Source organism: Tyto alba, unplaced genomic scaffold, assembly GCF_018691265.1.
Source record: "Tyto alba isolate M040663 unplaced genomic scaffold, T.alba_DEE_v4.0 Super-Scaffold_40, whole genome shotgun sequence".
NCBI lineage: Eukaryota > Metazoa > Chordata > Aves > Strigiformes > Tytonidae > Tyto > Tyto alba.
In genome coordinates, this window is record NW_024881316.1 from 24,590,630 (window position 1) to 24,606,064 (window position 15,435).

At 37.4% G+C, this 15,435-nt stretch overlaps 1 protein-coding gene across 2 annotated transcripts in view; it reads right to left on the reverse strand.

Annotated features, from left to right (window-relative positions):
• Positions 1 to 798: 798 nt before the first annotated feature.
• TINAG (tubulointerstitial nephritis antigen) overlaps positions 799 to 15,435 on the reverse strand; it is a 50,256-nt gene continuing 35,619 nt past the window's right edge. The window contains exons 10-11 of one of the 2 annotated variants that reach the window (XM_009971316.2): positions 2,081 to 2,126; positions 799 to 1,024 (exon numbers count right to left, since the gene is read on the reverse strand). In XM_009971316.2, the coding sequence (XP_009969618.2) occupies positions 914 to 1,024; positions 2,081 to 2,126 (157 nt within the window). In that variant the 3' untranslated portion in view covers positions 799 to 913. Of the gene's footprint in view, positions 1,025 to 2,080; positions 2,181 to 15,435 lie in introns of both variants that reach the window. The other variant, XR_004409527.1, reaches the window with a different exon arrangement.

Sequence of the window (15,435 nt, forward strand, 5' to 3'; positions counted from 1 at the left end):
ACAGTGGGAACTGTACCTGGACTACAAATTTGTCAGTGAAGACAGACTATAAAATGTCTTTTCCATCTTTATCCATTGGAAACAGACTTTTGGGAATGGTGGCACATGCCTGTTCCCAGGTTAAAGAGATTGAAAGGCAAGCAGTTCAGGAGTTAGTCCAGTCTAGACTTAATTGAGGAGAAATTAGATTTTCTTCTTTATTTTGCTTTAATTAAATTATTAAAATTGTACTCTTTTAATTGTGGTTGTGGGAAAAGGAATATGCTGTTTCATTGCAAGTAATTTTTGGTTTACTCTAAATGCATTGACTTTGTGGGATCTACTAGTAAAAATAAATTTCCTGGAAGAGATAATGATACGTAGTTACAGTTTATCTAAGCTAGCATAGGAAATCATTATTCTGCAACAGAATCAGAACTCTACTTACGTTTCTTTGGAGTTTTGTATCCAGTATAACCATGAGCTGTCTGAGCCAATTCTGTGTGGAAGAGCACATAATATTTCTGAAGTGATTTGTGACCAGAGTACGTATTGTAAAGAGATTAATACTAACAACATAACTCAATTTATTTCAGGCACAGTTGAATCAACCATTAGTAATGTAACAATATAATGATGAGATGTAAGTAATAGAGAAGAGAACTTCCTGCTCTGTGAGACACCAAGGTTTTCAGTAGTCTTGGATACAACTTGTTATTAATATAAGGGAGTATTTGTACCAGGTGAGATCTGAGAACGTGGTGATGGCTGTGGTGTGTTCAAGTCACAAAGCCCTAATGAGTCATAATAGAAAGAAAAGTAATTTACAGAGAATAAATCTTTATTTCTCTAGAAAGACTCAATATGCAACAATGGAAAGAACAGAAACATAAAGCAGAGTACGGTACAATACAATTAGAGTAGAACACTATGGCTATCCCAAAGTAGCTAAAATCAGCTTCTCAATATCACACTCATTTTGTCCACGTAGAATCCTAAAATAACCATTTTCTCCCCAAGATTTTCCCCAGGAATTTGCAGCAATCTAAAGAAAACCAAAGAAGAAATAAATATACATATCAATTTTAAAGTAATATTCTAAAATGCAAAGTGTAAAATACGAAATTAATCTTTTGTGTTAATTTCCTTTTTAAGAAACTGTTTCTTAGCTTTGGTGCACTGAGAATCAGAATGCATCTTTTTCTTATTTCTAATCATTTGTTCCTTTTTGTTTTGATCAAAATTTCACTTTTAAAACCAGGGTTAGTAAAAATTGAATACTATTTTTACAAGACAGTTTGATAAATTGAAGCAGAAATTATTAGATAATTCAGCTGTTGACTGGAGAAAGTGGTCATTGAAACAACAATGGTCAAAATTCCAATTACAAATAATCTGTTAAAGAGAGACCCGAGATATGAAAAAGCTGACTTTTAATAAATTAGGTTTCATTCAGGCAGTTAGCATATTGAGCAATTTAGTTTCTAAGGAAGTCAGTAGAAGTTTTGCCCTAGATATCAGTGAAACCACCTACCACAAACCCTGCCATCAGCTATGTAAACTCTAGATTACTGAGCACAGGAATATTGAGAAGAGTTGGCAATAATAATCAAAGTGATAAAATCTGACTTGCTCTACAGGGCTAAAAGCCAAAGTTTGTTTTGGGATTTTTTTTCTGACAGACGGACAGCATTTTCCAACACTGTTTAAATAGCTTGACTTTTCCAAATGTTTCAACAAATATTGATTACTTTTATTGAGTCTCATTGTCAGGCATCAAAAATAACTGAATCTTTATGGGAAATTTGAATAACATTTGAGAATTTGAATAAGATCTGAGACAGAAAAGACAGTGTAGGAAAAAGAACAGGTATAGGTGGGAGACCAGATGAAATAGGCTTTCAAATTGAGGTAAATGATGCTATAGTTCAAGGATCAGCATGATAAAAGTTCCCAAAACAGTAATATAATTACACCAGAGACCTTAAGGTGAAGGAAAAAAATAGATGCAGAGTGAATGAAAGGAGCTATGTTGTTTTTAGATACTGTGTTGTAGAGATTTTTCTTCCACCTCAAAACAGAGTGCTAAGAATTCACTTACCCAGAACTTCTGTTTCTGCCCATTTTTGTCAGCTAATGCTCCCCACCTGTTACAAGAGATGGTACTGTTGAGACCTCTGATGCATGTTCACATTTTGTAGCTTTAAACAAACAACCAAAAAAGAAAAGCTTGTCTTAGTTGTCAGTATCAGAAGAACACCAGTATCAGAAGAAAACATGACTGATAGATGTCTCCATATTTAAATAACAAATTGCTGTTGATGAAAATGAAGATAAGCATCCTGCTAGCCACAAGCCAAACTGCCATTAGGGACTACAAAAACTTAATGCAAGTGTAGGTTTAGTTTGTCATTGCAAAAACCTCTTTACATTGACAGAATCTCTTCTCTGGAGAATTTGCCAGCTGAACTGATCTGAGTTGTGTAGGAGTATTGAAATGAATGTGAACACAATTCTTCAATTCATCTGAAGATCCCTAGGAACATTTTTGTTAAAGATCTCGTCCAACACCTTTACAAAAATAGCTGGAGAGCTGGGACTGAAAATGATCCCAGTGTTTCTCAGCTCAAATTAAATTGATGACAACCTAATCCGCTTCACTGCACTGTGGGGGATGACCTGTAAACTTACTTGATGTTTCTTTGACATCTTTGAGGACATGCTAAACGTTGTGGCAATATCTCTGAAACCACACAAGAGACTGTCCCCAGCTGACAGGTGATAAGGCTTTCATAATTGTGTAGTTGGAGGTGAACTGCAGACTGTTCTGAGTTGTTAAACCTCACTTTGTATATATAGAGGACAGAAGAAGTTCCAAGGCTATCGTCTGGATGTAGTTCAGTGAGCAAAAGCTGCACTGCACACCTTAGGTAGTGAGATATATGTGGTATGTCTACTGATTGCTTAAAGAGCTCTGTCTTGTTTTGCATTTATACAATGAATGCTTTTCTAGTTATTATTCACAGGTCATGATGCTTGGATGCCTATAAAAGGGCACAAATAATCAGACAAGCAAAGATGTGAACTTTTATAGGTTTTTCCACAGTATAAAGTTAATCCTAGAACGTACAGCATGCCACTGACAGAGTGTTTATCCCACCAATGCCACGTGTTTGATCTGTATTTGCAGTGCTCCATTCCTTTTGGAAGGAAAGCAGCAAAAATATGATGAGAAATTCCACACTGTGAATGGGGAAATTAGGATTTTTTCTGTCATCTTTGTAAAAAATTTGAGCACCCATGGTGGCATCAGCTTTTCTTGGTTAACAGTGAACACAAATGTACATGGAATAACTGCAATTCCAACCAAAGGAAAAAAATAAGCAATACAAATTGGTGACTAGCAGAGAGGTGAAGTCTGGATTACAAACACAAATTGTAGCTACTGTTCATTAAATGCAAGGAATCATAAGAACAATGTTGGTCATGATGACCATTGAACATAATTGTTGTTTTAAAAAGGTCTCATGATGCTTTTCCTTTGAATTACCATGTGAAAGTTCAGGGATAGTTAATAATCTTTGCCAAAAATATTTCAGATACAGTCTGTCATGGTCATAAATTTATAAAAAATATATGTATAATAAGCTATCTGATTTCATATTAGATTCAGATTTACTTCTTTCCTCGTGACCATTTTACTAAAAAAAAAAATTAATTACATCAGCTGCAGTGTGAAAGTCCAATATTTACATCAGTCTTAAGGGCAGAGGAAAATTGCTTGAATTTATATTCATGTATTCCTGCATTCAGTATTACACATTATCTCTCCCACTTGTTTGAGCAGAATAATGACCACTTCTTGCAGACTCACATTACTGCAATTAAATGTTTTTCTAACATTTGTTATTTTTCTAAAAACAAGAAAAAATCAACTTCTAGTTTCATACACTGATAAGAATTTATAGATTCTCAGAAATGTTTCTAAATGGAGGAAGACTTAGAAACCAAAATGGAAAAGGATTCTTTTTTATCCTTGACTATAACATATCCATGAATTTAATTTCCTAGGTTTTGTTCCATCAGTCAGGTACAAACAGAGGTACTTAACATATGCATTTTATCTTACAGTTTAGAAAGAAGAGCTGCTTACTCAGTAATCCATGCCCACTGGCATTCATCCAAGTACTCTAAATTAAAATACATTAAAATATGCAAGAGTGCAGCAGGATCATCAAAAAAGTGACTAATCCCCTTGATTCAAGACCTGTCATTCTGCATCCAGAGCATTGTGCCCAGTTTTGGGCTTCCCCATAGAGGAAAGATATTAACAGACCGTAACAAGACCAGCAGGAGTCCACTGAGATGTTTGGGATCTGGAGCACGTGATGTACAAGGAGAGGCTGAGGGAGCTGGCTTTGTTCAGCCCTCAGGAGAGGTGGCTCAGGGAAGATCTATTGTCTTCTGCTTTACAAAGGGTTCATATAGAGAAGATAGAGCAGAGTTTCCTGATACATGCACAGCCAATGGTCAGTTTGGACAGTCACAGTTTTCACCAAAGGAAATCGCAATTACACATAAGGAAAAAATATGTTCTACAACAAGAACGTTTAGACACTACTGAAGTGCAAGGTTGTGGAATATCTGTCCTCATAGACATCCCAAACTCAGCCTGAGAATTTCCATGAGCCTTAACTAATAAGGTGGTTCTGCATTTTTCTGGGGGATTAAACTAGATGACTTTCAGAGATCTCCTAATCTAAAGTATTCAATGATCTAAGTAACTTGTTCTAAAATGGCCCTGCTGATTTAAGGCCAGAGAGTTGGACCAAACAACTGCCAGCCTCAGTCTACAGTTTTATGAATTATTAAATTTTGTATTCCATGATTTTGTGTAACAGTTAAATAACTATGTATACTAATAGATTGTGATAAGACAAGTGATTTTGGCAATTTTTTTGATGACTGCAGTCTAAAGAGTAGATAATAAAATTGATTTACTGTTTATTGATTAAAACCAATCTTGAGATTAGTGCATTACTAGGAAGCAGGATTTAGCATGAAAGGTGGAACAGTGTCACCTCCACAGCTTCTGACCTCTACTGGCAGCAATTGTGGCATGAGTTCCTAGGCCTGTTTATCAAGCCTTTCCTAAAACTTGTCACAGTTGGTTCAGGCTTGTTCCAAAGACTGGCTGAGATTCACTGATTTTCATTTCTCCCAGGCTTACATGCTTCTCCCAGTCTGAAAAAACACTCAGCTGTAATGTAAACAGCTGTTATTTTGTGAACCACGCTCTGTATATATTGTTCATTGATGATGCAGTGTTTGGAGCCCCATGCCAGTTTGATTTGACATCATGCCTCTGGGAACTAATGCCAGCTCCATCAAGAGCATTTATGGGGATTTTTTGGCTCATTCATACTAATATACCTTTTAAGCAGGAGACAGGTCTCTCAAAAAACTTGTAAGTGGAAAGTGATTCTGCAACAGCATCTTTAGGAAAGGAGGACATATTTTCTGAAACAGATTTCTCAGTTTTCTGAAATAGATTTCTCAGTAAAAATAGATTTTTTTTCTGAGTTATAAAGAAATATATGATATAAATGAATAATACTAAATTCAGCTTGAATTTTAACTGCCGATTTACTTGATGCTGTAAGTACTAGTCCTTGAAATATGAACAAAAACTGACTGAGAGGAATTTGTTAAATGATCAGATAATATTTAGTAATATGAAAATAAATTCAGAGGACATGTTAACCTTCTAAAATTCGTAGCCATCCATTAGGCTGAATGAAAACTGGATGTCATCTTACTTCTACAATTCAGAAAATTGTCTTGTTTCAATGGACCTCACTTCCTGTATGTTTTCCTACAAAGACAGGACTCTGTACAAACATCTTTTCCTGAATCTGGGTAATCTTTGAGATTTGATTTACTATATTTTTTTCATATTTTATAATAGGCATTAGTTGCAAAAGTTTATTCATTAACAAGTTAAAAAGGAGCCCTCATGGAAAACACTATGCAAGTAAAAAGTAACCTGGTATATTATTGATAACAACCATGGAAAGTGATAGCATTACAGATCATTTTCCCAAGAGAGTAGCACTCCAACAAAGTGTTGATTGGTCCCTCAAAATCTTCAAAACCAAAATTAAAAAAAAAAAAAATAGTACCTAGAAGTATAATCCTGAAGGAGCTATATAAGCCATTGGGGTTTAAAAGTGAAAACCATACCACCACCTTCTGTGCCAGAAAAGTAAAAGATCTGTACAGATTATGAAAAGCAGTGGTAGTACAAGGATATTATTCACCAATGTAAATTTTTGCTTTGGGTATACTGTGGAAAAATAGAATACCTAATAGTTCCTTTACAATATTTTAAAAAACATAATTATAATATACACACTGTGTTACTGGTTTACTGGTCTTTCCTGAGATTTAAGCAGTACATTGGCATTATTATCTTAATATAAATGTTGCATTATTATCTTAATATAAATGTTAGCATCAGAACTGGAATTAGAATTTGTCTTTTTCCTGACAGTAAACCACTGTAGGATTTAGTTCAATATTAAAATACCTAAATGTATGTGTCCCACAGTAGAAAACAGAGTATACTGGAATTCATTCTCTTGCCTAAATGCAGGTGTCTAGAGTTATCTGAGATGTCTTAGGGTGCCTGAGATATCCATGTGTTTCTGTCAGACGTGACAGAGGACCTATGAGACATCCATGTCCTTTTGGAGACACAGCCAGGTGGGAAGCTCTTCCCACGTCTGGTAGCACCAAATATTTGTATAGAGTCAACTAACGGATCTACGAGCAGTTGTAGCTGAGTTGCGCTCCAGTCTCCACTGACTTTGTTGACTATATCAACACCTCTGTGATGAGAATTTGTATATCTATCACATCACAATTGCCTGAATCTCAGATTGAATCCTAACATAATTAATTGCCTACTGAAGCATGAGATGAGCAAAGAAGACTGGAAATTATTAAGAAATATACAGTGAATAAAGTGCTAGAATGGGAATCAGCAGACAATAGAATGTATCAGCTTCTGGAACTACACAGTTTTAACACATGATTTCAGAATAAATGATGAGAAGAAATAAGACATTACAGACTGAAGGAATTGTGTTCTGTCCATCTTAAACCATCAGGGATAAAATTAAATAATAGAGAGAAGAGGGTAAACTTATCATAATAAACAACATGGAAATTACAGTTCTGATATATATCACTATTTCAAAATATAGCACAAAATCATAGATGCTAGTTTGGTTGAAAAAAAATAAACCAGGAATGGATTGTGCTAAAAAGGTTGTTAAACTAATCTGGGATGTATTTTATGTTACCTCATGTCTTGGAGCGAGACCTGGTTTAGGGACCAATAGATTGGAAGGGAAAATGATACTTCAGTTAATTTTTCCTGTGAAACAGCTGTTCTATGGAGTCTTAATCATGAAACAGAACCCCTTTGTGCTGGGCATTGTAAGTGAAAATGATTTAGTAGAAGAAAAAAATACTGTTGCCATTATCTTCTTCCAGAAAGTATTCTTTAAAGAAAAGAAATGGGAATATATTAATGACTCTGAGAGGTATCAATATTTTGACTGTAAATTAAAATCATTGAGAATTAACAAACAATTGTCACTACTTCATAAAAAACTATGACACTTCCAGAGGTATTAGTTGATATAATTTCTTTAATACAGTCATTACTGTATCTCCCCCTACAGTTCTTTTTATTTCTCTGACAGTTCTTGTTCCTGAGATCCTGTAATTCACGTAGCCAATGTTGTCATTACTAATTTTTCCCTAAGTAGACCTATCCAAACTATGTGTTCCTAACTAATAACATCCTGGCTTTGTTGAAGGTTGTCAGAGATTTCCAGTGTCTCCAAGGAAGGCCTTGGTAGTGAGCAGCAAATTAGACATGGGGTCTGCTTTAGGTACGTTAACAACATTAGAAAGAAAACCTTAGAAACTGGGATTGAAAGTAGGCAAGATCATGTGTGTTTTGAGTAAAGAATTATACAGTGTATAATTGAAGTGCTACATTAAATCTGATAAATCACTGCTAGGAATAAAAAGAGCAACAGTAACAGGCATTTGTTTGAAATATTTATAAAAGAATAAGTTAAATTGTATAGATACTAACAATCTGGATGTGTTAAGGCTCAAACGCCAAGCAGAAAGAGAAAATTAAGTGTCATATGTTAGTCTATAGATAGAATAGTGGGTAGAACTCCAGGAAAGAAAATATCAAGAAAAAATATCCCAACAATGAAGTAATTTAACTCTTGGTGGAATTAGTTCCCAAGTAGAAATGAGAGACTTAAAAGTGAGTTGACATATACTTGGACAACATCCATTAGAGAGCAATATTACATTTTTTGGAAGATGACCAAAATAATCTAATAACACTTTTTTGTCTCTTGCTTTTGTGATTACTCCAGCTTGATATTTACTCCAAATGAATGACATTTCTAAAGCAAACAGATGCTGGACCACATTACTTATATAGACAGGGAATCTATTAAGGTTATTTTTACAAAGCTTTAGACCACTACTGTCCCCACCTTCAGTATTTTTAGGAAACTTTCAACCTTATTCCCTCCAAAATTACCATTTTTATTAAGAAGAAAAATAAGATATATTAAGGAATCATTAAGGAAAAGGTCTGCTTAACAATTACCAAAAATTATTTTAAAAAGGGATTTTCCTTCTGTATGACAAAAATATTCTGTAAGAAACACTCCACTTAGCTTTTCCAAAAGCAGCCATTGTGATCTTCAATCAAAAATAACTTTGAATAGAAAGAAGTAATTTCACCAAACTGCATTCAGTCCCCTCCAGGAGAAAAAGTAAACAAGGTATTTCAAGGGAAAGCAGTTCCAACTGACTCTGTAAAGAGAATTCTGGTGCTCTTTTAGATAAAAGGATGAGTACTTCTGTGTTTCCAAAAAAAGGATTTTCATAATTTTGTGTCCAGTTTTATATAGTAGAGGCACTTTAGCTGTCCTTTTCAGTAATAACTTTCCCATTATATTAACTCTGTAGGAGTAGGCCCTGAATGCACAACAATGCCTGACAGTTAAAAACCCAGAATATGGAGACTGTTTCAGTATTCTTCTACAGAATGGAGATTGATTTTGTTTGAACTTTTCCTAGTTTCTTTTTCCAGAAACTGTATCACTATAATGAAGGTGGACTTTGCAATAGAAATATAAAGAAAAATTTCAGAAAAAAACATAGTAGTTGATAATTAAATATCATTGAATAAAACAGTAAAAAAAGCTGGAAATGAAACCTAACACAACAGAAAGGGTTATCAGCAGTGGCTTCAAAACTGAGGTGTTTTGTAGAACAGAAACTGGATTCTACTGTGCTTACATTCAGCTTGGTAGGTAAAATGCTGTTAACAGCAAATACAGCGAAGACATCTGAACAATTTGTTAAATAACAGTCTACAAACTGACTTGTTAAGATTGAAGATGTCAACTAAAAATAAATAAGGCCTTAAGAGGAAAGAAGAATGACACGTCTCAGACCTCAAGCTATTCCTGCAGATCTGTCAATGTTAGTGGAAGTCAGTGCTTTGTGTTAACTGAGGAGTTAATCTATTTACTGAACACAAGTGCTCTATGAATCATTATTCCACATCATCTTTCTAACTTCTGCCATTCAACAATTTATATGTAGAGCAAACTCTTCTCACATGCTGACTGTCCCCATCTATCAATCAAAAATACACAAACAGTAAAATACAATTTTAAATCACTCATGCAATTTTTTTTTCAACCACTTCAACTCACAGTTACCGTTCCTAAATTATACAGTTTGTAGGTTGAATGTTGGATGCACTGATATCCCTGGCGAAACTCCCAGATTTACAGGAATAAAGCTAAGATTTGTCTCTGATTTGTTTGTTTGTTTGCAGTGGCTCCTCCCTATCTTTCTACAGTAGGGGTGCATTGAAGTTAGGATGTGTCACATCATGATTTCAGAGACAGAAGCAATTAATTTCTTAAAAACCAGCATACATAGAGGCTGTTCAAAGGAAACATATGTATTCTGTTTTTAAGGTAATGGTCTTTACTCATATTATGCTTTGTCAGTTTTTTTCTGGTTTTGTTGTTTTTTCAAATATTTTAATTTCTGAATACTTCTTTATTCACAAGGATCTTCAGGTCAAATAAGACAACTAGAAAACCTTATATAATGCAGCTTAGATAGTGCATCTTTGAACCATTCCCATGCGTCTGATCATTGGATCCCAGGGAGAAGACCTCAGAACCTCTGTCCCTATTTCCTCCCTTCAGGAAGACGTGTAGAGCAATGAAGTCACCCCTCAGCCTCCTTCTCTCCGAACTAGACAAGCCCAAAGTCCTTAGCCACTCCTCCCAGGATATGTCTTCCAGCTCTTTCACCAGCTTTGTTGCCCTCCTCTAGATGCATTTAAGGACCTTCACATCATTCTTAAATTGTGGGACCCAGAACTGCACACAGTACTCAGGCTGAGAACATACAATCATTGAATACAGTGGGATAATCACCTCTTCTGACAGGCTGGTTGTGCCATGTTTGGTGCTCCCCAGCATGCTGTTTGCCTCTTTGCTGTATCTTGGGTTTGAGTGACTGGTGGGGTTTTTTTGGTAGCAGGGGAGAGGGCTATAGGGGTGGCCCCCTGTGAGAAGCTTCTTGGAGCTCCCCCAGCTCCAAGTCGGACCCACCTCTGCACCAAAACTGAGCCAATCAGCTGCACATCTGCAATAACGTATTTAAGAAGGGACCTGCTGAGGAGGAGTCGGACTTGTGGGGAGGAGTTGTGGCAGCTGCGTGAACACCAAGGTCAGTGGAGGAACGGAGGAAGAAAGGAGGGGGGAGGTGTGCCGGAGCAGAGACCCCCCTGTATCCTGTGGTGAGACGGCAAGGCGCCCCCTCCCCCTCCACCCATGGAGGTCTATGGTGGAGCAGACACTGATTTATGGCCTGTGTTTCACCTGGTTGATCAAGGTGACTGTTGCCAAAGACGGCCAGGATCTTGTGGAGAAAAGTAGCCCCACTGTTGTAGTTTGGTGCTGGGAGGATTGCAGCATGTAGGGGTGTCCCATGCTAGAGCAGCTCACGAAGAGCTGTAGCCCATGAGAGGGACTCCAGTTGGAGAAAGTTGGTGTCCGACACTGGAGCAGTGTAAGGAAACGCTATGGCCCATGGGAGGGACTCACATTGGAGAGGGTTTGTGGAGGACTGTCTCCTGTGAGAGGGGGACCACAATGGAGCAGGGGGAGAAGTTCCAGAAGCTCCCCCCACCAAAGATGGAAGAATAGGCACCTATTCCCTGCCCCCTGCGCAGCTGTGAGGAGGAGGTAGAGATATCAGGAGCAAGCCTGAGCCGGGGAAGAATGGAGGGGTGGGGGGAAGGTGTTCTCAAGTTGTCTCAATGTTTCTCACTGTCTTATTCTGTTAAGTGTTGTTGTTAGTGTCTGTAATAAATATATGTTCTTTTTTTCCTTCCCCTAACAAGTCTGCCTTTTGCCCATGACCATAATGGGTGATTTGCCCTTCCCTGTCCTATCTTGAATACCAAGCCAGGCTCATTTGTCCCTTCTCATCGCTGGGAGGGAAGGGAGGAGTGAGCGGCTGTGTGGTGCTCAGTTTCCCTCTGAGCTCAAACCACGACAGGCTGCCAGGGTACATAAACCATGGGATAGTTGTATATTTAATGAGATATTTCTGACCCTTTCTGTATCTGCAAAAAAAAAAATGCTCTTGATCAAAAAAAGACTTGGTGAAGTCCAAATTCATCCAGCTGAACTTTAGAAAACTGAAATATCTGGGTTAGGAAAAGAACCACTCTACTATCAAGAGAGAGGGATACCTCCTGAAGATAATACATCCCACCTCAGTGCTTACCACAGTCAGTGCTAACAAACTGGACTCACTTGTTTCTCTAATACTATGTTTTCTATGTAGGCATTGCAAATTTGCTGTCACCACACTGGCCAAACAAACAATGAAATCTCTTAGGCAAAAATTCTGTCTTCCCATAGACTATCCATACACATTAACAGGATACAGAGACTACTCAGTCCCTCTCATCTTGACCTGGTTTATTTTAAAAGTTCTGCTTTCATAAAAGGTTCACAGTACCTCCTTCTTCAGACAAAAAAAGAGTGGGACAGAAATATATGCAGTCTGAAACTTTTCGTTTCCCTTTCTTCCCTGGACTTGCCCAGGGAATTTCAGGGAACTGTCATAGTGCTACCAGACAAAAAAAGGTGTAACTATTGCAGGTTATATCCTATTCTTATTACTGTAACACAAAATCCTACTACCTTTCAAAGACTAGGAGTTTCATCTACTCAGTTAGACAAAAGTTTAGTTCTCAACCTCTTATTAATATTAAGGCTAGGATCACTAACTATTGTTCTCTGTGGGACAAAACATCTTAGAAAATGGTTGATGGAATTTGGAACTACAGTTTTGCCTGGACTTTTTAGCATGAGAGATGAGTCAAATTATCAGTGAGTCAATAGTTAAATCATTCCCACAAATCTACCATAATGAATTATATGGGAGACAACCTTTTGGGTTTAACAGCATGTATCATCAGACACTATGTATCCTTTCACCATGATCTTCTAATGTATTTCTCTTTGCTGTAAAATATTTTTGGGTGTTGCTGTTTAATTTTAAAACTATACTATCTGATGCTCATTGCCTGACAATAATGAAATAGGGTTTTCTTTTTCCCCCATGAAAGGAAAAGGGAACTCAACCTAAGATTTCTTTAGTCAGGAAGAAAATTTAGGTTATGACTTTTGGTGATTTAAGAAGTTGCTTGTTTATTGTTATTTTGGGATAAAGCTTGAGTGAGGACAAGTGAAAAGGAAAATTAAGAGAAAAGCAGTGTCTTCAAAGCCAAAACCTGAGATGTCACTAATGGTAGTCACTGGCAGAATTATTAAGACTTTGGACTTTGTACAAGTGAGTCATTTAGTTGTGTATTAAAGCTTAGCATGTTGTTGCTCTGTCTTGTCTACCCCCTCAACACTAAAGCAGAAGGTTTTGCCTCACTTCTCAATTTTATCTCCATTAGTATGGCTTTTTGTATTAAGAAAAGTTCAACCATTTTTTTTTCGGGGCATAGATGTTTCAATGCCATTTAATCTACTGCACTATTAAATTTAAAGCTTCCAGTGACTCATTGATAAAAATAGAGGGGAAATGTGTTTCTGGTTAATGTACATGTCTTGATGTCCTCTTATGAAAGTCCTTTGTCATTCTGAGCACCTTCCAAACATCTGAAAATCTATCTTGTTCATGAAACAGTATCTAAGGCTTTTAATAATATTATTCTTGTCCCCTCCAAGCCTTAATGTAACAATCTACAGATTTGATTGTAGACAAAGACTTGGGCTTTTGGGGCCTTTCTGTATTTTTCAGTGTTAGGGCATCAGTAGATACAGCTTCTTCAGTGAAGGTAAAGATCAGATATTGTAGCTTGGCACTGATACTGAAGTGATGCAGAGGAAAGAGTCTGAGAGAAGATTTGTCTGAACAGGTTGCAAACATTAATGATGAACACTTCACTATGCTTAACTTTGAAAAGAGATATATTTAAACTAAAATCATAGATATTTGAGCTAATGTACTTCCTCTATACTGAATAGACTTTTTCATTTTTACACCATCAACAAATCTGCATCATGTTTTCTTTCCCTATGGACACTACTTTTCTCTTCTGTCATCTTTTCCTAGGTGGAACTAAGAAAGCTAGAGGAGTAAAGGGAAAAGAAGATTTTAAAAAAGATGCACCAGTTTTACAGAGAATCTGTTATAGAATAGACTTGAAAGGTTTGTTCAGCAACTCTAGCTTAAATGTATATATCTGAGAGATAAATCTCCTACCAAGTTCATCTTTGATGTAAATTGTCTACTTTTATTATTAAGAGATTTTGAGATACAGATGACAGTTTCACATGTAATTTTTCAGTCACTAGTCTCCTTAAAATAACAGATTGCAGCTGAAAAAGTGAAAATTACCAAAATTTTGCCATTTTGTCTTCTTTAGTCCCACTTACCATCTGCAGTTTCATTGTGCCTCTTTAGCTTGTTTTCATTCTGGTGTCATTAAGCGACATAGATGTATGTATGTGTGTGCATACATATGCACACACATACATATAGAATCATGGAATCATTTTAAGTTGGAAAAGACATTTAAGATCATAGAGTCCAACCATTAACCTAGCACTGCCAAATCCACCACTAAACCATGTCCCTAAGCACCACATCTACACATCTTCTAAATACCTCCAGGGATGGTGACTCAACCACTTCCCTGGGCAGCCTGTTCGAATGTTTGACAACCCTTTCAGCAAAGAAATTTTTTGTAATAGCCAGTCTAAACGTCCCCTGGTACAACTCAAGGCCATTTCCTCCTGTCCTATCACTTATTACTTGGGAGAAGAGACCAACACCCACCTTGCTATAATCTCCTTTCAGGTGGTTGTAGAGAGCAATAAGGTCTCTCCTCAGCCTCTTTTTCTCCAGGCTAAACAACTTCAGTTCCCTTAGCCACTCCTCATAACACTTTTGCTCTAGACCCTTCACAGCTTCGTTGCTCTTCTTTGGACACACTCCAGCACCTTAATGTCTTCCTTGTAGTGAGAGGCCTAAAACTGAACACAGTATTGGAAGTGGGACCTCACCAGTGCTGAGTACAAGAGGACAATCACTTCTGTAGTCCTGCTGGCCACATTATTTCTGATTTAAGTCAGGATGCTGTTGGCCTTCTTGGCCACCTGGGCACACTGCTGGCTCATATTCTGCTAGCTGTTGACCAACAACCCCCAGGTCCTTTTCCGCTGGGCAGCTTTCCATCCACTCTTCCCCAAGCCTGTAGCATTGTTTGGAGTTGTTGTGACCCAAGTGCAGGACCCGGCACTGAGCCTTGTCGAACCTCATACAATTGGCCTCGGCCCGTTGATCTAGGCTGTCCAGATCCCTCTGTAGACCCTTCCTTCTCCCAAGCAGATCAGTACTCCTGCCCAACTTGGTGTTGTCTGCAATCTTACCTAGGGTGCTCCAGATTCCCTCGTCCAGATCATTGATAAAGATATTAAAAAAAACTGGGCCAGTACTGAGACCTGAGGAACACCACTTGTGAGTGGCCACCAACTGGATTTAATTACATCCACCACCATTCTTTGGGCTCAGCCTTCTAGACAGTTTTTAACCCAATGAAGAGTACACCTATCCAAGCCATGAGCAGCCAGTTTCTCCAGGAGAATGTTGTGGGAGGTGGTGTCAAATGCTTTACTAATATCTAGGTAGACATCATCCATGGCCTTTCCCTCATTTCCTAAACCAGTCACCTTGTCATGGAAGGAGATCAGGTTAGTCAAGCAGGACCCATCTTTCATAAACCCATGC